This window comes from Ranitomeya imitator, chromosome 7 (genome assembly GCF_032444005.1).
Source record: "Ranitomeya imitator isolate aRanImi1 chromosome 7, aRanImi1.pri, whole genome shotgun sequence".
Lineage (NCBI taxonomy): Eukaryota > Metazoa > Chordata > Amphibia > Anura > Dendrobatidae > Ranitomeya > Ranitomeya imitator.
The window spans coordinates 72,512,343-72,537,139 of NC_091288.1; the positions used below are offsets into that span (position 1 = coordinate 72,512,343).

Genomic DNA, 24,797 nt, shown 5'->3' on the forward strand with positions numbered 1-24,797 from the left:
GTAAATCCATGATGTTCTCAGGGTGCGGTTCCCTTATGGGTTCCCACCTGATCGGTCTAGGGTGGAGAGTGTGTGGCCATCAGATCCTACTCCCCACAGAAAACCCCTGACTCTCCTCTCTTGGGAGGGGAGCCAACCTAGATGGCCCCTATTTCGGCTTTGGAGGCAGCTCAAGGTGGATGCTGAGAGTAAGAATGGGTCTCCCTTGGGTCGGCTAGGGGAGGTCACAGTTGCTGACCCTTGCTGTGGCCTTCTGGATCGGAGGGATGGGGATCACTTATTGGGGGCCTTTCTCTTGTTGGAGAGGGCTAAGACTAACCGTATCCTAGTGCACTTTCTTGAAGCACTTTTAGTGCACTCGGGTATAAAGCACAGTTCTCAGGCTCTCAATAAAAAAAAAAGTAAATCCATGATGTGCATCCACATACAGGTCCCCAAGGTTATCTGTCAGGAACTTTACTGTAGGAAAGTTTCGAGACTCTTTACATAGGATCAGTCATCAGTTGTGGCAGAAGAACTTCATTTATTTATTCCTAGCACCACTCTGTATGTGCTGCTCCCATCATGAAGATTGGACTGCTGAAGTGAGTCTTTGTGGCAGGCAAATAACTGTATAAGTTTATGTTCGCACAACGTTCTTTTAAGGCAGGTTCAGAGCCGGTCTGCTCTCAAACCCACCTGGAAAAAAAAAACTGAAAAAAGTTCTCCAACGATTGAACCTATTTATCTCAATGTAAAAATGACTTGTTGCGCATATGTGCAGACTTTTTTGAGCATCTTTTAACCTCTTCAGGTTTCTACAAACGCCAAGCGGTTAAAAAGAAGCAAGCTGACTATTTTCTTCAGGCAGCTTCCGCTGTGAAGACGTTCTACATTTTATATAGAAGCCAATGGGAAGACTCAAAAGATGCCCAGGTATATTTTTGAGAGTTTTGTCAGCATTTCTGTTTCAAAAACCACAAGGGGTTTCTTCATTGTTGTAAGGAGATTAAAAAAGTGTGAAGGCGCCCAAAAAAAAAATCTGGAAAAACGATTTTAAAAAGAAACCTCCCGTGGTAAAACGTCGAAAAAGAACTCAGGAAATGTAACGCTTGAAAAAAAAGCACTTGCCACGTAAGGTCTTCTATTCTAGTAAGGTTGTGATCAAACAATGAGGCAAGTTTATTATAAGAAATCTGACAGCAAACCGACAACCTGCGTAATTGTGCAAGTGATATACACCATGTTATATTAAATCAAATTCCATGACAAGTACGCGAGATGTATAAAAAAAATAGCAAGATAGGCAAAAGGCGTGCTTATATACCAACTTGTGTGTAGATTCCATCTGAAAAATAAAAACGGTAATCTGCCAACATATGCCATCATACAATGGTTTATTAAAACACTGATATAGTATCCCCATACTACATATGCAGGGGGGTTTTCAAGATAAAAAAAATGGGACAAATGCAGAAAATGATAAAAATATCCCTCATTATTTCAGATCAACAGTGCTGATGCTCCCTGCTGATCTCTATCTACTTGGCATCAGTGGTGGTGATGTCCTGCTGCTGCCAATCACTAGTCTCAGCAGTTAGGGGCCGTGTACTCCTAGGCGTATATGTTCTTTCATTATTTTAGATCACATTTACTTTTATTTTTAACATTACAGTCCATATACAATAGTGTCATAGTCCACACTTCATAGTAAACAGGAGGGCGACATCCACCAGTTCCCTGCACTAATCGTTACACAAAGGGCTGTTCGACTGTGATGTGACAGGGGCTCTGTTCTCTTTATTGCATCAGTGTAAGCATACAATCATATGAACATATTACATGGCTCATGTACGGGCCCAATGCTTGCCCTAACCATGGGTCCCCTGACCCGAACTACGGACCCAATTCTTGCACTAAGGCCGGGGTCAAACTCAGCGTAGGGAAATACGGTCCGTTTTTTACAAGCGTAATACGCAGAAATTAACCCAAAACAGTGATCCATATGTCATCCGTAGGCAGGGTGTGGCTGCGTATTTTACGCAAGTCATCCTCCGTATGTAATCTGTATGGCATCAGTACTGCGTTTTTTCTCGCAACCTTGCAAAATGGACATATAATGGATCCATGGGCTCAAATATTCCTGAAAACATATATACAGTCTCTCTCTCTCTCTCTCTCTCTCTATATATATATATATATGCCAGTGAGACACACACACACATATATAATTTCATACAGCGCTAGATAGCATAAAAGCTGGTAATTCAATTGCCGGATTTTGCTATCTCCTTATCAAACCCGACAGGATATGAGACATGGTTTACGTACAGTAAACCATTTCATATCCCTTTTTTTTGCATATTCCTCACTAATAATATTAGTAGAGTGTGTGTGCAAAATTTGGGGGCTCTAGCTGTTAAAATAAAGAGTTAAATCACGGAAAAAACTGGTGTGGACTCCCGAGCAATTTTCTCCGCCAGAGTGGGAAAGCCAGTGACTGAGGGCAGATATTAATAGCCTGGAGAGGGTCCACGGTTATTGCCTTCCCCTGGCTAAAAACATCTGCCCCCAGCCACCCCAGAAAAGGCACATCTGTAAGATGCGCCTATTCTGGCACTTAGCCTCTCTCTTCCCACTCCCGAGTAGCGGTGGGATATGGGGTAATAAAGGGTTAATGTCACCTTGCTATTGTAAGGTGACATTAAGCCAGGTTAATAATGGAGAGGTGTCAATGAGACACCTATCCATTATTAATCCAATAATATTAAAGGGTTAATAATACACACACACATTAAGAATAAAGTATTTTATTGATATAAATACACACATGGGGTTGTAAAATCTTTATTATACACTTAATCCACCTGAAGACCCTCATAGCGGCCGCATAGCAACACATGGAGCTGCACGCTCCGCTCTGGAGTGCCGGCGCCAGAGCTTGGATTTCACATGCAAGACACAGACGTGTTTCTCGCATGTGTGATCCCGGCCTAATAGATGATATCAGGAGTAAGAAGGATGGGGAAATTGACATTTCAATGCCCGATCTTTTTGTTTTCAGGGAAAGTTAGCCATTGCCAGATGTGTCTGGCAGCTGCTTTCACCTCTCTCCCATTAGAAAATGAGCGCTCATGTGTGATGGGTGGGTGGCAAGTTTTAGAAACATTCCTCGAAGTGGCGCAGATAAGTGAGTCTAGTATGTTATGAGTTAAGAATATAGTATAGAGAGTGATATCTGAATATATGTGATCTACTTTTATTCCCCCCAAAACCGTGCTCTTGTCCACGCTCAATTTTACTAATAATAATAAGAAGAAAACACCCAAAAACTACTAACAAATAGGCCGTGTGTAAACCTGGCTGTCCTAACCTGAAAGGCACCTCTCATGACTGAGAGGACGAGGGAGCATATGTCATGGATTATCAGCACAACTGAATTACTCTCACTTCTTTCTTCCCCTTTGTTTCATAAGCTTTCCCTTGTTTGCCTCGAGGCACACATAAATTAAGAAAAAAAACACTGTCAGCTGCTACTACCCCAATCAAAATTGAATTGAAAAATGTCTGAAAAGAAAATTGAATTGAAAAATGCCTGTTAGAAAATTACGCTTCAAGGCACAGTATGTTGGACCTTTAGATTTTCTAACACTGTAGAGAAATTATAATTTCTGAAATTTTTGCACATAGCAATCAATACAGTTATGATATTCCGATAGAACTCTGGTCACACTGCATTTCATGCAGGGATTTCTCCCCGAATCTGTGAGAAATGGGACTCTGATGGAAACCCACGCCGGTACCATACACTGCTATGAGATGAACGGAGCTCAAATGAACGTCATTTGTCCTTTTTTTAGGGGTATTTTTTTTATTGGTTCCAAAACAAAAGTATCTTGATTAGTGTAAAATCTCGCTTTATACTAGAGTATGAATTAAAGAACATATTATTACCTCAGTGTCACACTGCCTCAAAATATATGAACCAACCCACAATGTGACACTGTTCGAGCCCACGTCTCACTGAGCTATTGTGCAGGCATCCATTATGCGTGCCACCAACTCATTTACGATAACCAAAATGGCAAAAAAGAACAGATTTGCACCTAGAATAGCACATTCCCTCCAGCCAAAACATCATAACAAAATCTAAATGGCACCAGGGCTGACCTTTTCATACTTCAAAGAATTTCAACAATGTAATTTCATGCCTCCAGCACAAGATTCATTTTAACAATCTGTCCACGGCAAACCTACACGTGGAGCTTCAGAAATAACAAAAAGCTCAACTGCAGATGACTAATTGTAACCTAAGAAGTCAAATCCTTCAGGAGGAAAATTGAGCAGTCCTAAAAACAAGAAAAACATTACAGTAATTGGTACAGCATAAATATAATGTGAGCCAAAACCAAGAGTGGGTGATAAATACAGAAGTGGTGACGCATTTCCATTATACTTTTCCTCTGATTGTTCCACTCCTGGATTTAGCTTACAAATACTGAGGTAAAATACTGACCAAATGCTGAAGGTGGGAACGTGGCGTCAGTCAGAACCAAGAACACGTGAGCCCCTTTCCTGTATACACAGGTCAGGATGGACCTTGACTGATCCGGACTATCCTTCTGAAGCTATACGGTTCCATGAAGTTTGCACAATTAGGGTATGTTCACATGTGGCGTTTTTGCTGCGTATTTTACTCAGCGCATTTAATGCTTAAAATGCGCCGCATATCAGAGCACCAGCATACTCAATGAGATTTCTGAAATCTCGTGCACACACTGTGTTCCTTTTTCATGCGTATTTTGAGTCCTTGTGCTTTTTTTGCCAGAAAGCAGCATGTCAGTTCTTTCAGCATTTTTTTCTGATGCTTTTTTAACCATTAAAATGAACGATTGAAAAACGCAAATAAAAATGCAGCAACAACCCATGTAAAAACTCAAGTAAAAATACAACAAAAATGCCACTTGTGAACATACTCTTATGCGCCTATTGTGATTTTAATAAGTCATTGCACAGATTCCTCTTTGGCAAGCATATCATGCAAAAACACTTTTCTTACCAGATATTACTACCTAGTTACGGTAACTGAACCCATAACTAGTGGAAGATAAAAATGGATAAATCTAGCAACCGATGTTTCCTAAGTGGCTGCAAATAATGATAGCTGAAATGCAGTTCCTGACCTTTTGTCAAATAATCCTTTAGGGTAGCTTTGATATATATTCACTCAAATTTTCACATAGATATGCCTAAGGCAATGTTCACATAGCATTTCAATTCTACATTTGGCGTACAAAGCTAGAATGCTACTGCCGCTTATGTTTCATGCATATATGGGGTTTATTTTATCTGGCATACGGTAATAGATTAGATTGGATAGCCATGACACTTTCTTTCATGAAAATTCTAGTGTTTATTGATGAAAGAGTAGAAAACTACCGTAATTCTTCAATGTTTGAAACAATATTATATACTAAAGGAGGACAATGCTGACTGATAAAATTGCAGAACTGCCAGACCTTGGTCTGGACAGCTACCTGGTTCGGCAAGGCAAGTTTTTCACATGGATGCCTATGGGCAACGTAAATATCACTGTAAGATTTTTTTTATAGTGTTTGTATAGAATGTTAATAAGCAATGCAATGTGAACAAAACCTAAAACATACAACAATATAGAGAATTGTGTTGCCTGAATACACATTCTTACCTGCAGTCTCTGAATCTCCGGATGGCATCTCTCCGTTGATGCCATTCTCCTTGCTTGTTGGATGGGAGTCTTGCAGGGCCCTTTCCCCATACCCTCTTGCTTCTGTCCCTCTGAAGGGAATGCCATTGGAGCTGTGGACCATACCATCTCCTGCTCCCCCTTGCTCTTTCATATCTGTTGCGTGCGGGAGAGGTGAAGCCTCACTGAGCTGTCTTGGTGCCCAGTGGGATGATTTGGGCTCATCCTGCCTATTATCCGTCATACTTCCTCCAGCCAGAAACCTGCAACCAAAATGCACACAGCTCAAAAAAAAAATAAAAAAGGTTATGCGTCTTAAAAAAAACAAACAAAAAATGTAATATTTTTGTTATTTTACAATAGCCATAAAACATAAAAAAACATAAATTTGCAAACACCGTAATTGTACTAAGCTACTAAATAAAGTGCAAGGGGCTTTTTATTTGCCCGCATAGTGGATACTACAAAATGTAAAACATAAAAAAGTACAGAATAAACTTAGAAGCTCCGTTTTACTGAACATTGAACGCTAGAAAATGTAAACTAAAAATGTTTTCTTCCCAATACAGATTTTTTTTCCTGTTTTTCAGTACATTATAGAGTAAAGTGAATGGTGACATTCAAAACTACCAGTATACTCTCAAAAAAGCAAGCCCTCCTACTGATATATTGCCTGTAAAATAAAAAAAAGAAAGGCTCATGGAAAATAAGGTTTAAAAAATGAAAGTGTAAAATAAAAATTGGCCACAGCAGGAAGGATTTGACCAGTACATACTGGATTTAGAACATATTCTGGATTATAAAATGCTTCTTTGAAATGATTATATAATCTTTCGGGTTTCTGTTTGTTTTTTTGTGTTTTTTTTTATTAAAGGTTAACAGCAATTTACACATTTATTAGACATGGACCAACAATACTTCAATATGTCATATGAATTTCTGAACGAAGCACGACAAATTGTGGTGGTTACCTTGGGAAAACACTGCATCTGCATAAAACTACTGTGAAAACCAGTAAACCCCTCTTTACCTTCGGACTCTTTTTGGCAAACAGAAGCGCAACTGTGATCTACAACAGACCATCATTGTTCCAGTTATAGTCACATAAATCTTTCCAATTGCTTCTTACAAGGTTTTAACAAATGCTCCTTTTCTTGCCTGAAAAGCTAGTTGCAATGAGAAAAGACGTCGTGGACTAGTGAAAGGGTCGCATTGTGTGGCAAGAAAGGAAAAGGCCAGACACCACTACTCCATCTAAAGTCAATGATTGTTGGTTAAACTGATTCCCTTAATCTTTTCTGGACATAGCCCTCCATTCAGCGAGTTAATAAAATATTAATTTCCTCTTTTTACACAATGCTTAACATACATTGACAGACCATTAAATTGTACAAAAAAGCAATTTATGCCACAGGAAAGAATGCAATTAATGTATGGTAAGGAAGGCTCTGGCTAAAAAATATATAAGGGATGAATAGAACCTAACTTTCTCATTGACATGGAGAGAGATTAGAGAACTATTTTAGCAAATAAGTTATTCTCTGTATGATAAAAATATAATAAATAATTTATAATTAAATACCATGTAATAATATAATACTGCATAGAATGTTCTAATTTACTTTCTTTAGGGAATCTATCAACAAGACTTCATGCCCTGTATGGAGATTGAAATACTGCCCATGTTTCCCCTTGAAGAAACAAGTATATTGCTATAGTGTGTAATGTGAATAGTGATATGCATTGATAATGTTTATATGTGTATAAATCTGTGTTGTTGGCGACGAGGCTGTACTCTGCTTAGCAACAGGTAGCTGACAGGGACAGTTATAGTTAATGGTTGCAGCACCAGAGGAAAAAGACCACCAGCCAGAACTCCACAAGAAAATGGCGGATAGTCACGAACAAAACAGATTCTCACAGAAAGAGACTACTGCTAGCTGAACTGTTGTGTCGAGCCGGGTTGTGGTGAAATAGTGAGGACTAGTGAGGACTAGTGAACAAGTAAAGAGAGAGAAAAGAAAGAGACTGCATTTGTGTGAGGAAAATGTTACACATTATGAAGGAAGCATTTGAGAAGATATGTAACTGGTAGTGGAGCGCCCCCAGACACAGGGCCGCGGGTTACTCGGTACCGGTCCTCTCTGTCTCGGTTCTGAGGTTGTCACGGTGGCTGGACCCGGTCCTTGACCCTGCTAAGGGGCGTCCACTGAAAGGTGATGAAAGTCGGCCAAGGTTTCGTGACGCCACCTGTGGTATTCGGTCAGGGTGACCGACGCTGCTTGGGGCCCACTGGGGTGGTGTTGTGGCAGCTAGATGGTGTTCCTTCCCACAGGTGAAGTATATCCCCAGGGCTTTCCAGTAGTGTAGGTGGTGATGATGTAAGGCGCGGGTAATAACGAGGACACAGGGTTGCAGTCTCTTTATCTTTTACTGAAGGCTTCGGGATCCGCAATCCAGAGCACTGCTAACAGGGCTGGCTGAGACCGGCCGGTCCGAAGGCACATCCAGAGTTCCCTTTGCAGGTGGAAATCATTGCCTACCACTAGCGCCTGTGTGTTGTAGTTCTTCCCTGCTGAGCATTCGGGATAGTCCTCACAACTTTCGTGTTCGTTCTTTCTCTCTCTCTCTCCGTCCCCCAAGTTTATCTGGATAGGACGCACTCGTTTGACGGGAAGGCTCGGAGCTATTCTGGGACCCTAGAGATGCCCCTCTCAACGCTTGCCCCCTATGTCTTCTTAGGTGATGTATGGTAGACAGCCAACCTATAATCAACTGTCCTGCCGCTGTTTGAAGTGATGCTTGGAGTCAGTTACTTACTCGGTGTTCCGGCCACCAGCTACGCGCCTCAGTAGGATGTTGCCGTTCTCGGGGCACGACTCCTACTGGCTCTCCTTTGTGCTTTGATCTCGTTTCTCACTTCTCCACAATATCCTTCTCTTCGTGTCCTTTCTTAGGATGCCGCCGCAGGCTAGTGCAGGCGCGGCTCCGTCACCTTCTACTCTTTCTGCTAGGTACCTGCCAGGAATCCACCCCTGACAGGTCCTCCCTGGAGCTCTCCCAGGCTGCATTCTGTTCTAACTTCCTATCCAACCCCCAGTTTTACCAGTGTGAGGAGTGGCCTAATACATAGTGCCTTTTGCTCCCCCTGGTGGCCGGAGTGTGAAGTGTAATGTGTGACTGTGATACCTGGTCAGGTGAACTCCTTTAGTGCAATCAGACATAACATCACTCCCCTTAGTGGCAGAGCGACATTACTGCAACGACCAGGACTCTGGGGCGCTGCACTAGTCTCCCTCCTTGAATTGTCGAACATCTGGCCCTGGCCATCCAGCAACATCTGTTACATTCGTCCCTCACAGCACAATTCCACACACCCCGCCTTGACCCACCACCTTTGTGTAACTTTTCCAGGGTGTAAGAGATGCAATACCTTTGCATGGCTAGTCTGTTCCTCCGTTACTAAGAAATAATTTAAATTGATATGCAAATGAGGCTGTAGAGATGGGGTGGATCTGAAATCTCTGTCACTCCAGCTCTATTTCTATTCCTCACCCAGCTCTGCCTCCTCCTACTCGACTGACAGCCTCTTGGTTGACTGATGGTTCCTATGCCTTAAGTCACATAGCAGTGAGGAGGTAGCACTGGGCAGGGAGTAGAGCTGGAGTGACAGAGGCTTCAGATATCCATTTAAATATAAATACAGAGGAAGTGCCTGGCCATGAAAAGGTATTGCTGGAGTTGTTTATGAAAGAGCTACAAGCACATATGAATAGTTTGGAGTGTGAAATCCTGCTGACAGATTCCCTTTAATCACTCACAATTTTAGAGTATCTCCTTTCAGTCATCACTATTCACTTCCAAAGAATAAAATCTGTCCTGGACATGTAAAGATCACATTGGTGCACAGCTCGTTAAAAGAGAGAGAACTGATAATTGTATTGGCACTGTAAAAAAGCCAAGGATAGGCATGATTATCATGACCAGGATTTGTATTTCTTAGACTTAACCAATATGCTGCTCATAATTTTGTCAAGTGCTGCAGCAGATGACTGCTGCAGCCAATCACTGAGGTCAACATTTATGAAGAGGCAGACAGCATAAGGCGCTGGGCACACGATGCGGATTTTGCTGCGGATCCACAGCGGCTGGTCCGCAGCAGTTTCCCATGAGTTTACAGTACAATGTAAACCTATGGGAAACCGAAAATGCTGTGCCCATGCTGCGGGAAAAAACGTGCAGGAACGCAGCGGTTTACATTCCGCAGCATGTCAATTCTTTGTGCGGAATCCGCAGCGGTTTTACACCTGCTTCATAATAGAAAACCGCAGGTATAAAACCGCAGTGGAATCCGCACAAAAACCGCAGTAAATCCACAGGAAAAACGCTGTGTTTTTGCCCTGCGGATTTGTCAAATCCGCTGCGGAAAAATCCGCAGTGAACCATTCTACGTGTGCACATAGCCTTAGATTACGGAAGTCAGTGAATGGCCACCTGGGATTACTGAAGTCAGTGAATGGCCACCTGGGATTACTGAAGTCAGTGAATGGCCACCGGGGATTACTGAAGTCAGTGAATGGCCACCTGGGATTCCTGAAGTCAGTGAATGGCCACCTGGGATTACTGAAGTCAGTGAATGGCCACCTGGGATTACTGAAGTCAGTGAATGGCCACCTGGGATTCCTGAAGTCAGTGAGTGGCCACCTGGGATTACTGAAGTCAGTGAATGGCCACCTGGGATTACTGAAGTCAGTGAATGGCCACCTGGGATTCCTGAAGTCAGTGAATGGCCACCTGGGATTACTGAAGTCAGTGAATGGCCACCTGGGATTCCTGAAGTCAGTGAATGGCCACCTGGGATTACTGAAGTCAGTGAATGGCCACCTGGGATTACTGAAGTCAGTGAATGGCCACCTAGGATTACTGAAGTCAGTGAATGGCCACCTGGGATTACTGAAGTCAGTGAATGGCCACTTGGGATTCCTGAAGTCAGTGAATGGCCACCTGGGATTACTGAAGTCAGTGAATGGCCACCTGGGATTACTGAAGTCAGTGAATGGCCACCGGGGATTACTGAAGTCAGTGAATGGCCACCTGGGATTACTGAAGTCAGTGAATGGCCACCTGGGATTACTGAAGTCAGTGAATGGCCACCTGGGATTACTGAAGTCAGTGAATGGCCACCTGGGATTACTGAAGTCAGTGAATGGCCACCTGGGATTACTGAAGTCAGTGAATGGCCACCTGGGATTACTGAAGTCAGTGAATGGCCACCTGGGATTACTGAAGTCAGTGAATGGCCACCTGGGATTACTGAAGTCAGTGAATGGCCACCTGGGATTACTGAAGTCAGTGAATGGCCACCTGGGATTACTGAAGTCAGTGAATGGCCACCTGGGATTCCTGAAGTCAGTGAATGGCCACCTGGGATTACTGAAGTCAGTGAATGGCCACCTGGGATTATTGAAGTCAGTGAATGGCCACCGGGGATTACTGAAGTCAGTGAATGGCCACCTGGGATTCCTGAAGTCAGTGAATGGCCACCGGGGATTACTGAAGTCAGTGAATGGCTACCTGGGATTACTGAAGTCAGTGAATGGCCACCTGGGATTATTGAAGTCAGTGAATGGCCACCGGGGATTACTGAAGTCAGTGAATGGCCACCAGGCCACATATTGCAGAAGGGACTTCAACACTTGAGTCCGGACAACCAAAAAATGTAGGCAGCAGCAGGGAAGCAAAGTTTGCGACGCGCACCAGAGAAGTAATAACTATTTGTAATTTTTGCGCATTATCTACCGATAAACCTTTTTTTTCTCTCCTGACAGCAGATCAACAAATTAACAAATCAAAAGACTTCGTTGTCTGAAAAATAGCGACAGTGACAGCAGTACATCAGATTACAGGAAAGATATGACGGTACATTTAAAAAGCTTAGGGACAGATTACTCATGACTGTGTGGGTTTACAAATTTAATTTACAGATACAAATTCTGCAAATTTTGTAGAATTACATTTAACGTCTTTGTCATTTCAACATACCGTACTTTGCATAACTCAACAGTACAGGCAAATATAGGAAGATGTGTATTATATCTTATCAGATCAATAAGTCTCTTATGCCACTTATGAGCAACTTGTTTCTTCCTCTCACCCTTGCCTCCTAACTCATCATCATTCTTTCTGAGAAAAAAAATGCATAAATCTATCACTGAGGGATCCGATTGACTATTGAAGTCTATAGGAAGGGACCAGCGATGGAGAAGCAGAGGTGCTGAAACGTTCTAGTAAGTGACAATGTCAACTCAGCTGGATTCATCGCTACACTGCTCAGCACATTAGCATGTTGTCATCCACTGTTACTGATGACTGTCAACATGTGTTCCATAGAGACAGAAGAGCGGGAATCTTTGATGTTTATGTGTGAATATGCAGCTAATATCCACTCAGAAACAACTGAAAATCAGACTTGCACTCTGGCGCTTACAGTGGCGTGCGCCTTGCCGAAAATGTTACTCTAGTTGGGGACTGGAGTACATATTTGGCATAAGTTACGCCACACCACTTGGAGCCCACTGAGGTGGATCTGACTGAGACTACTGTGAAAATACCAAAAGCCTCTAAATGTTTGCACAACTTCAAGATACGCTAAAATTTGTCACTTTTCAAGATGTTTTACGCCATATTTCTGGTGAAAAAACTTTGGTGAATCTTGGCCATAAATTGCTTTATTAGAAAAGTCACATGAAATGGTAGATATGCTTTAAGGGAAAAACAGACATAAAATTAAGCCAAAAAAAACATTATTACATATGTGATTCATATCTGTGATTTTTGTGTCTTTTTAATATATTTTTAAGTCCTGATAACTTTACACCATGTAAAACATACACGTTCAGTACTGAGTCAGTATTTTACATCACTATTTGTAAGCTAAAATAGGGACTGGAAGTGCAGAAGTGGTGACGTCTTTCTATTATACTTTTCCTCTGATTGTTCCTCTCCTGGTTTTGGATTACAAATACTGATGTAAAATACTGACCAAATACTCAATGTGTGAATGTGGCCTTTGGCCTCATTTCACACATCCGTGTTTAAACATGAACATGAAAAAATGGCACCAGTGTCAGTGTATGGTTCGTTCTTACTGTCAGTGTCTCATCAGTGTTTGGTCTGTTATTACCATCAGTGTGTCATCAGTGTTTGGTCTGTTTTTACCGTGAGTTTTCATCAGTGTTTGGTCTGTCTCTTTTTACCGTAATTGTGTGATCAGTGTTTGGTCTGTTTTTACCGTCAGTGTTCATCAGTGCATGCTGCGATTGTCTCGGACCGAGGAAAACTCTCGGCTCACTCGCACCCATATAAGCCTATGGGTGCGAGTGAGACAGCGCACACCACTTGGATATCATCCGAGTGATGTGCGTTATAAGCGGACCCCAGCAATGGAGGAGATGGATAAATTAATTTCTCCGCCTCCTCCGCAGCTGTGTTCCGATCCTCCCTGTGCGAGAGAATCAGAGCACAGACGCATGACACTCGGCTCCTGCTCTGCTGCGAGCAGGAGCCGAGTGTCATTAGCATATTGCATCTGATTATCTCGCATCGGATGCAATACGCCAGTGTGACGCCGGCCTACGTGTTTCATTAGTGTTTGGTCTGTTTTTACCATCAGTGTGTCATCAGTGTTTGGTCTGTTTCTACCATTAGTGTCATCAGTGTTTTTCACAAATGGATAAATATATGACAAAGCTTCTTTTCTTTACAATGTTAAATACAAATAGTACACAGATGACATACTGATGCCATCCGTGTGCTGTACGTGTTTTTCACTGACCCATAGACTTGCATTGGCACTTTTCATCCGTGATGCTAGAGAAAAATGGACATGTGAATAGACTGTTGGGGGAGTGAAAAAAAATAAATGGATACAACACGTACGTGCAACACGAACGCCTGAATGAGGCCTTATGTGATCTTACAGTACATGCATGAAATTTTTGCATTACATTTTTATCTTTTTTTGTAATTTTTTTGTTGTATATTGGGGGTATCTACTATATAATTGTCTAAGGGTCACTTCCGTCTTTCTGTCTTTCCTTCAGTCTGTCTGTCTTTCTGTCTGTCACGGATATTCATTGGTCGCGGCCTCTGTCTGTCATGGAAATCCAAGTCGCTGATTGCCCGCATACTCCCCTCCAGTCACCGCTCACACAGGGTTAATGCCGGCGGTAACGGACCGCGTTATGCCGCGGGTAACGCACTCCGTAACAGTTGCCATTAACCCTGTGTGTCCCCAACTTTTTACTATTGATGCTGCCTATGCGGCACCAATAGTAAAAAAATGTAATGTTAAAAATAATTTAAAAAAACAACCTGCTATTCTCACCCTCCGTAGTCCGCCGAGCCGCTCGCGCCTGCCGCCATCTTCCGTTCCCGGCGATGCATTGCGAAATTACCCAGAAGACTTAGCGGTCTCGCGGGACCGCTAAGTCATCTGGGTAATTTCGCAATGCATCCTGGGAACGGAAGATGGCAGGAGCCGCACACCTATCGCCGGAGCTTCGGTGGATCCCAGGGGGTGAGTATATAACTATTTTTTATTTTAATTATTTTTTTAACAGGGATATGGTGCCCACACTGCTGTATACTACGTGGACTGTGTTAGATACCGCGTGGCTGCTATATACTACATAGGCAGTGTTATATACTGCGTGGGCTGTGTTATATACTGCATGGGCTGTGCTATATATTACGTGGCCACTGTTATATACTGCGTGGGCAGTGTTATATACTACGTGGCTGCTATATACTGCGTGGGCTGTGCTATATATTACATGGCCAGTGTTATATACTGCGTGGCCACTGTTATATACTACGTCGTCTGTGTTATATACTGCGTGGCTGCTATATACTGCGTGGGCTGTGTTATATAGTACGTGGCTGTGTTATATACTGTGTGGCCACTGTTATATATTGCGTGGCCTGTATTAACGCATCGGGTATTCTATAATATGTATGTATATAGCAGCCACATAGTATATAGCACAGGCCACATAGTATTTGTCTGCTATATACTACATGGCTCCTATATACTACGTGGCCTGTGCTATATACTATGTGGCTGCTATATACCTACATAAATACATATTCTAGAATACCTGAGGCGTTAGAATCGGGCCACCATCTAGTCTTATTTATACTTTGACATTTGGACACATAATCATTACATGACAGAAGATCACTACTAGAACTGCTACTTCTACTGGTACTTCATTGGTTATCCTATAACATGTTCTGAATAAGGACTGTTTAAAGAATTTATGGATGTTTTTTATTAAAAAAAAGTTTCCTCCTATTATATGTTCTATAACTACCAGGAATCTAATGCTGATTGCTTAAATGCCTGTTTCTCAGCCTTAGGGCTCATACCCATATGCGAGAAAAGAAACGGTCCGATTTCTGGACCAAAAAAATGGACGAGTGTCATGCGAGTGAAATGCGATTTTTCTCACATAGCATCCGTATGACATGCGCATGCAATGCGTTTTTTTTTCCGGCAAATATTTTTCTACAATCATTTACAGGATGGTCAGTATGCCATGCAATTTTTTTTTTCGCACCCATTGACTTGCAAAAAAAATTGCAGATAAAATGTCATCCATTGAATAACATTGGTCCGAGTGCAATCCGATTTTTTTTATCGGATTGCACTCGTCCGTTTTTCTCACAAATGAGTATGAGCCCTTAAAAAAAAGATCTACAAAACTAATTGCTAGTAAACAACACTGCATTAAATAGTATAATATTCTTACATAAATTGGAACATCGCAGATTCTTTTCTCTGTGGTAGTGTGGCACGCCGTGTCCAGACAGGTCGAGGTCACTGGCTATCAGCAGTGTCTTCCACCTCGAGGCCTGGCTGGTGCTACAGTTGAATGAGTTTAAAGAAATCAGGTCAATTTTTACATCTTGTTAATCACTGCTGCTGACTACTGGCTTCTGCTGAACATATGACACCTGCAGGAATGATATCTCCGAGCTGATATGCTAGGCTGCACATGGATGGATGCATTCCCACTGTTCAGCAAAAGCCACCGCCGCTTGGATTTTTTACACATCCTTAAATCTAATACCCACTTGCTCTTTGTATCTATAAATGTCTCTTTGGATGTAATTATAAAAATGTAATCTTCACATTTTAATGCAGCAAGGCTATATAATCATAAAGCTCAACTGAGGAGGGAGATAAAAAACAAAAGGAATCAGTCTTGATGGATTCTAATCGGTATTAGAGGAATTAACCTAAGGCCAATCTTTATGAGTTCAGTAAATACATTGTTTTAACAAGATCCCAAAATTCCAGCATTATAACATCTTGTACAATGTATCAAAATGTATTTGTCCGATCACTTGAAACCTGCTCAAAACTCTGTCCCTAATACATAATTACATATTGATCGGGACAAACATACCATAGAGACAGCCTACATGGTTCCTACAAGGTTTCCAAACCCCAGCCCCAATTAGCCCTAAGGTATTGGTTGGCGTGAACCTTTGGTGGGATTCCTCCTAGACAAGTCCTACAACTAAAGCAATCAAAGGTACTAGAGGTATTTAACCCAAAGGCCATGAAACAGAGCATCAAGTATGACTGAGCAGTAACACTTAGGAACAGCCACTAGCAAAATTTCGGAGCTGTGCCTGGTAAACAGGAAAGGCTACAGGAGTGTGGTGCGGTTCCTTTAAGCAACTGTGGGTGCTTAGTCTTTGACACCCCATAGTGTATAAACAACCATGACAATCCTTTATTTCTTTTTCTTTCAACATGAGTATCATTTAGCATATAATGTACTGAAAAATAGGAAAAAAATATTATTTGTAGGGGTCCATCGAGAAAAATAGCATTCTGCCATTGTTGCTCAACTATTGTTTTTTAAAGTGTTCACTGTATTATAAAAATAAATAACAAATTAACTTTGAGAGCTAGACAGCTTCAACTGCTTCAGTTACAGAGGAGTGCTGGCTGTATAACACAGCCGACACCAACCGCTGGCTCAGCTTCTAAGCCTCCCCCACGCACTGGCACCTGACACGAGAAATGGATGTATCGGGTTAAGAAGCAGAAAAAAACATTAATGAGCTCCACATGGTGACCCAATTTTAAGTTTTGCTATGAGCTCTTATCACCTTTATGTACTTCTCTAGCATCAAGCTAATATGACAAACAAAACAGAAACAAAATATTGTTTTATAGGACAATTATTTTTTTCATCTGCCCAACAGGCAATATTTTAAAAAATGTGAAAAAGAAGAGTTCTTATGAGGGACAACAGCCACGGCAACTACTCTTTTAGGTATGGGCCAAAACTAAAGTTGATTTTAATCCTAAGGCTGCCGTCTAACTACTAACAGTATTTGGTCAGTATTTTACATCAGTATTTGTAAGCCAAATACTAAGTGTCTATATATCTAAATTTCTTTTCTAACGTACATTCATTAAAGAGTTCCTATAGGTCCATGTCTATTATACCTACATGTACTTTTTTAATTTTTCCACCGCAGTGGATTATCAGAGGGTTGGGGCTGTAGTCATCAGACATTTATTTTGAGAGCTGTGCTGGTCTCTACTCACTCCTTTAAAATACACACTGACAGTGCCCTCTATTGCCTTCTCGATACTTCTCATTAGCGTTGGAAATGGAGCGCACTGTCATTGTGCACTGAAAGGGAATATCACACAGTCAATAGGGATCTCATACTGAGCATGTGTAGGAATTGACAAACAACACATGCTCAGTAGAGCAGAGACTAGCCTAGCTACTGCAACGAACATTACTTAAGATGGTTTGTTTTACGGTGGGGGCAGAGATTGGGGCAGTGACCGCAGCCTCTGCCCCTGATGATGACCCATTTAAATATCCCAACATGCACTGGGGGTTCTCAAAACAAAACCTCATCAAAATAGAAGTATATATATATATATATATATATATATATATATATAGTAGTCAGAGTAGAGAGGGAACAGTGGGAAATCTTTGATTGAAGCATATTAGTAAAACATTTAGATTATTACATTACATAAATGGACATTTAGGATTAAAATCAACTTTAGTTTTGAACCACCCTCATAAGACCCCAACACTACTTTAATGGAGGCTCCTACATCTTTCTCATATTGATTCAATACAAAGGTGTCCAAAATGTATATATGGGTAATGGCACTTCAATGCCCCTGGAAGATTCTGAATTGCGAAACGTGCGTCGGGGTGAGGGGGGGAACATCTGGTCTGCCCTGCAGGTGATACCTTTTGGCCTTTTACTCAGGTAATAGTCCTTTCAGCTTATACCTACTAGTTACTTAACATATGAATAACAAAAATCCCAAATATGTTAGATACCTAAACACAACTTTATAAAACAAAATTTCCCTTGTATGCATGGGGAAATAATAATTATTTCCCCATGCATACAAGGGAAATATTGTTTTATATAGTTACTTAACATGTATAGTGTATTATAACCTGATTTAAGTATTTGCAAGCTGCATTTCCCTACATAGGGATCCCTTACCTTATCTAGATAGGTACAGAGTGAAACTTAGTACCCATACCTCCATCATAGATATTTATATGTGTCTGTTTACATCTATTTATGATTACATTTCTGTTCCTTGGCTGTATTTATTCTGAGTGTGGTTATTATTTTCACACCATTATAGTTATGTATTACCTCAGTATTACACATTAACATATACCATACACTCTATACAGGACACACAGATTGAACCTCCCGACTGGGCACTCTGCTATTTTTGTTCATCTTGCTTTTTTTCAGATTTTTTTATACTGTTTTTATCTTGTTACTAATAAAGTATTGTATTATTAATGGATCTCTTCGCTCTGCTGTATATTTTATGTTAGTCCAAATTTGAGTTGAGTAGTCTTTCTTATATTTCCTGAACTGAGACTCGGCTTAGCAATTACTGGTACATCCAAATTCTTACATCCTATATAATACTATAAGAAATTTTCAAACCCTGATTGCAGCGATGAGATACACAGTGCACGAGTAGCCCTGCGAGAGGTGATTCCCATCACTGCTTCACTAGCCAGCAATTAAATAGTTATGGCTTAGCAAAGCGACTGCAATGCAGTATTTTAGCTTACTTGAGCTCTGCAGTGAGACCTCTCGCTTAGTGAATGCAAAATTTGAACAGCAATATATACTATTGATACATTTTGCCAATTTACTCACCCAGTGCAAACAACCGGCATCTATATATCTTAAACTAATTAGGCTCAGAAAGAGTACACTCAGCAAATGTGTGGCTGGGTTATGAGCAGAATACCTGCAGTCAAGCACCAGGTGTAACCTGAGTCTGATGTATCATAAAACACAGCATGGGTCAGGAGGTTAGGATATAGCAAACTTCAGCATTGTGCAACCACCCTATAGTATATGTGCAGCCACTATCATGACTATGCCACCGTGCTACAAAGATGTCAATGGGATAGACACTAAAGACACTGAATGTGTCGTTTGGAGAGCAGCAAGTGGGGGCAGAGTATAAGCAAAGTATTATATATGTATTCAGCCTGTGATACAAATACGGTAATAAAAATGACCATCATGTGCAGAACACCATTATATAAGCGCGAGCATGCAGCGGCATGAGTCTGTTAGTAATACGACGCCCAATGGCTGGACGTTTCTCTGCACAAGTTGTCGTAGATTTCCATCAGCTTACCCCTTGTGGTAGTCAGGGTCCTTCTTTTTTCTTGAAGAGCAAAGATCGATCCGAGTACAGATTAGAAATATGTCACCTAGCAAAACCAGAATGAGAAAGAACTTTTATTAATTCATTGGTAGGATTCACAATCTTTCATCTTAAAATCATTCCTGCATATACATCAGGTACAATATTTCAGATTCATTAGTTTTGCATAAATAAAGATGGAAGGGTTACATAAATACGTAGGTTTAAAAAAGACACAATCAAGTTCAACCTTTCTCAATCATGATCCAGTTTTCATCTCTAGATTATTTGTATCCCTTTGTTAAATGGGTATTCTCATGTTATTAAATTGCTTAAGTTTGTTATAGAGCATGAAAATAAGCAAGTTTGCAGTTGACTTGCTTTTTCTATCTGCAGTCATTCTCCTGCTATGAGAGCTTTTATCTTACTTGTTTTCAAGGAGCTCAGCCACTAGAGCCTGCCAAGTGTGTGCAGTAGTTATAGTCCAGGAGAGGAGTTAACTCCTAACATCCCAGTCTGCTCTCTGCAACCCATGCATTTCTATACAGCAGATAGCTGCTCATCTTCCTCACCTTCCCTCTTAGATGCTGACTAAAGTGCTCCCCTCAGTCCTGTAGAAACACAATCCCCCAACCCTCAGAATTGACTGGTTCTAGAGCAGTTTTCCTAATCACATTCCTCTCATTTTCCTGAGCCCTGCTGATCTTCCTTCCCTTCCCTCTCAGCTCCTGACCAAGGTAGCTGCTCATCTTCCTCCTCTTTCCTCTCAGCTCCTGACCAAGGTGCTCTTCTCAGTCCTGTAGAATCATAATCCTCCAACCCTCACCATTGACAATTTCTAAAACAGTTCTCCTAATCACATGCTTCTCACTTTCCTAAGCCCTGTGCTCGTGTAAAAGACCTGTTACCTCTATATGCAAATATAGTGATAACATTGTAGATTCGGAAAATGGACAGACTGGTAATGTGTAGTAGTAAGACTAAGCTATTGGATCAGAACTGTCATTCAAGGAGTGCCTGTCCTCCAAGCATCTAGGAAGTAGAGAGACTGCCTAGCTCTTAGCTGCTCAAGAGACAACTTGAGAATACCGTGAAAGGTGAGAAAAAAAATGTATTACAGAATATGAAAAAAATAGAAAAACACAAAAGTTCAAAATCACCCTCCTTTTGCCCCATTAAATATAAAGTAGCTAAAAAAAAAATCTATAAATATATATTTAATATTGCTGCATTTGAAAAATTCCCATCTATCAAAATATAAAAAAAATAATCCAATCCCTGAACAGCATAACGTGAAAAGAAAATCAAAATGCCCGAAATGTTTTTTTTGTTGCTGCAACATTGCAATAAAATTCAATAAGAGGAGATCGCAACTTCGCATCTGTCCCACAATGATGTAAAAAAACATTGGTTCATGGCACAAAAAATAAGCCATCACACATATCCCAAAAATGAAAACGTTACAGGTCTCAGAAAATGGCAACACAAGCAAAAAACATTTTGTTGCATATGTCCACCACCGAAATAAAAAAAAAACTATATATGTTTGGTGTCTGCACTCTCATACTGACCTGGAGAATCATACTGCCTTGTCAGTTATACCATAAAGTGAACATGGTACATAAAAATCCCCAAAAAACAATTGTGGAATTGCTTTTTTTTTTGCAATTTTAACACACTTGGACTTTTTTTCCCTGCTTTCCAATGCATAAGATGATAAAATGAATGATGTCTTTCAAAAGTACAACTTGTCCCACAAAGAAACAAGCCCTCAGGTGGCTATGCGGATGGAAAACTAAAAAAAAGTTATGTCTCGTGGAAGAAAGGGAGAAAAAAAAATAAATAAAAAAAAACGGAAAATCGCAAGGTTGTGAAGGTGTCAATGTCGTGTGCATGAGCCCTAATATAGCTGGACACCATAGTGTTCATCATAAAGAACATTTCATTACACTGAGTGAATAGATCCTGAAAGGATATACAAATATTGCAGTACCCAAAGAAGCAGGCCAAGATAAAATCCAACATCCCTGAACACAAAGTTACATTTTTTTTAATGAAATTTAACTACTAAGAAAACCCTAGAATATGAGCTTTAAAAGTACAGTTCACACCCAACTTTTACACTGCTAAATATCAGTATAAAACTGCGGGAAAAACTAAAATATATCTTACCTGCCTCAGGGTTACATTGGCCTGTTCAGGTTGGTATTTGCAGAATGTTAAAGGGACCTGTCACCAGGTTTGGCCCATAAGAGATACGGCCATCACCTTTCAGGACTGATATACAGCATTCTATAATCCGGTAAATCTGACACCAACCCGACGTGTAAGAAAAGAAAAATAACTTTTATTACACTCACCTGTGGGGCGGTCTAGTGTGAGGGGTGTCGCTGGTCTTGGTTCGGCGCCTCCCATCTTCTTACGATCCCCGTCTTCCTGCTTGCTTCATGTGTGTGATGCATCACCTCGTCATCCACACAGTCTCCTGCCCTGTAGAGGTCAGTGTAAAGTCCGACAGTGCGCATGCGCCGAGGCTCTTTGACCTTTCCCGACACCTGCGTTTTGCAGTACTTTGCTCTGCCCTGTAGAAGTGCGCGTGGTGCCAAGGAGATGCGTCATCTACATGAAGAAAGCAGGAGGGTGGCATCGCACGGAGATGGGAGGCGCCGGACCAAGACCAGCAACCCCCCAGGTGAGTATAATAAGTTATTTTCCTTCTCTTACAGGTTGGGGGCTCATATACAACATTATATAATGCTGAATATCAGCCCTGAAAGGTGATGGCCGCATCTTATACCTGTCAAACCTGGTGACAGGTCATTGCTGGTCATAAGGTAAGGTTTCTCCTTGTGGAGAGTGACATGCCAGGTCTGGCCTTTCTGGTTATACAAATCTAAGCAGGTGCCATGCAATAATCTTACTTCAAAATATGCATCCACTGAAAATATGCTTTTTTATTTATTTTTTTGCTGAAATCTCAGAAAAGGCCAATGCTTACAACAACAGAAGTTACCGGTAAATTAATATTTGAAAAAAAGCAAGTCAAGTCTGTGACTCAAAAATAATGAGCACACTGTTGTGGGTGCATTAGAATAGATGGAGAGTTTGTTGCATGTCTTTGTTGTTTCTTCAGGTTCAGGTCCCACCAGTGAAGCAAGGGTTTAAAATAAATAATGAGGCCTAAAGGTCCAGTAGAAGACAACAACATCTGCAGCCAATCACTTTTTCCAATTGTCATCTTATGGGTTGATCCACTCATTGATGATTTGTCCTAAGTGTAGATCTGTTCTGCGTAGATTGAGGATTGGTCAGAGAACAGTCTGATACTACCTGTATTAGTCTTTGGTGGTCGGGGGTCAGCGATGCATCGGCATGACAACCTGAGGTCTGCGTTCATAGCAAGCCTGTAATTCAGCTACAAAGGAGCGATCTGATGATCGGTCCTATGTAGCTGAGCCGATCCAGTTGTGCCAGCTTCTAACAAAATATATATATATATAAAAGTTTAAATCACCCCCCTTTCGCCCCATTCAAAATAAAACAATTAAAAAAAATCAAACCTACACATATTTGGTATCGCCGGGTTCAGAATCGCCCGATCTATCAATAAAAAAGATTAAGCTGATCGCTAAACAGCGTAGTGAGAAAAATATTTGACACGCCTGAATTACATTAAAATGGGCGATCAAAAGAACGTATCTACAACAATATGATATCATTAAAAACGTCAGCTCGACACGCAAAAAATAAGCTCTCAACCGATTCCAGATCACAAAAATGGAGACGCTAAGAGTATCGGAAAATGGCGCATTTTTTTTTTTTTTTAGCAAAGTTTGGAATTTTTTTTCACTACTTAGATAAAAAAGAACCTAGTCATGTTTGGTGTCTATGAACTCTTAATGACCTGGAGGAATAATAACGGCAGGTTAGTTTTAGCATTTAGTGAACCTACAAAAAAGCAAAACAAAAAACAAGTGTGGGATTGCACTTTTTTTGCAATTTCACCGCACTTGGAATTTTTTTTCCCGTTTTCTAGTACATGACATGGTAAAACCAATGGTGTCGTTCAAAAGTACAACTCGTCCCATAAAAAATAAGCCCTTTAATGGCCATATTGATGGGAAAAAAATGTTATGGCTCTGGGAAAGAGGGGAGCGAAAAACAAAGACGGAAAAATGGAAAATCCCAAGGTCCGGGAAAAAAAAGTTATGGCTCTGGGAAGGAGGGGAGCGAAAAACAAAGACGGAAAAATGGAAAATCCCAAGGTCATGAAGGGGTTAATGGTAGTTTCATGCCACATTAAATGGATCTGATTATTAAATTCTGACATGACCCTGTATCTAGATTATTCCTTGTCACTCTAGATTGGCCAATCCTGTATATACTTTTTTTGTAGTAATTTCTTTGATATGATATTTTCATTGTCAATCATATTCTGTATATATTTTTTCACTTACAGTTACTGATGAAGGCCAGTGAGGCCGAAACGTCTATATTTTCTGGCTACATTAAAAAATCCACAAACATATTCTAGAAGTTGAGTGCCAAGTTTTCTTTATTATTTCCCCAATTGGAGCATGCTCAGATAATGCTTCTAAGTGGGTAAGGTGTGCCTTAGTGTATTACTGTGTTAATGTGGATTCAATTGCTGAAATGAACAGAAAGTACGAGTGAAATATTAGGCCTAATGGCCAGTCTAAAAATTGCAATATTTTTTATTTTAAATGTAGATAATATGACTTAAAAAAACTAAAATATTAACATAAAAATTGCATATAACATTAAAAACGGAGTTAAAGAGGACCTGTCATTATCTTAAAATGGACAATTTTTATTCTTATATTATTCCAGCTGAGTGTTGCACTTTTTTTTAAATGTGCCATATGGTTCTAGAGGTATTGACTTTTCTATTTAATTGCTGCATATTACTGAAGCAGTATGGTGGATTAAGAAAAAAAACAAAAACCTGAATAGTCACGGGAACAGCAAGAAGAAAATAATAGCTAAAACTGACCACTCCTGGTGACAGGTCCTCCTTAAATAAACGATCATTTTCTCATGACACTGTCAGTAACTGTACTAGTTTCTCCTGCTCACATTATAATGTGAACACAACCAACTAGCAGCTGCTCTTGTGAAGCCCTTGACAGATGTTGATGCCAGAGGACCGCCAGGAGACACAGCTTTAGTACAGGTGAGTGCCATCTGTCCGGGGGTGAGTATCCTTTTTTTTTTCCTCATCTCTTCTCACCTCCATGGGCCCACAATTAAAGGGAATCTGTCACCAGGTTTTTGCTACCTTATCTGAAAGCAGTATAATGTAGGAAAAGTGAC

At 40.8% G+C, this 24,797-nt stretch overlaps 1 protein-coding gene across 40 annotated transcripts in view; it reads right to left on the minus strand.

Annotated features, from left to right (window-relative positions):
- Nucleotides 1-24,797, minus strand: part of MAP2 (microtubule associated protein 2) — a 323,896-nt gene that overhangs the window by 91,194 nt on the left and 207,905 nt on the right. For all 40 annotated transcript variants that reach the window (XM_069733503.1, XM_069733495.1, XM_069733482.1 and 37 more), the window contains 2 exons: nucleotides 19,455-19,530; nucleotides 5,687-5,967 (listed from right to left, as the gene is read on the minus strand). In XM_069733503.1, coding sequence (XP_069589604.1) covers nucleotides 5,687-5,948 — 262 coding nt within the window. In that variant the 5' untranslated portion in view covers nucleotides 5,949-5,967; nucleotides 19,455-19,530. The remainder of the gene's footprint in view (nucleotides 1-5,686; nucleotides 5,968-19,454; nucleotides 19,531-24,797) is intronic.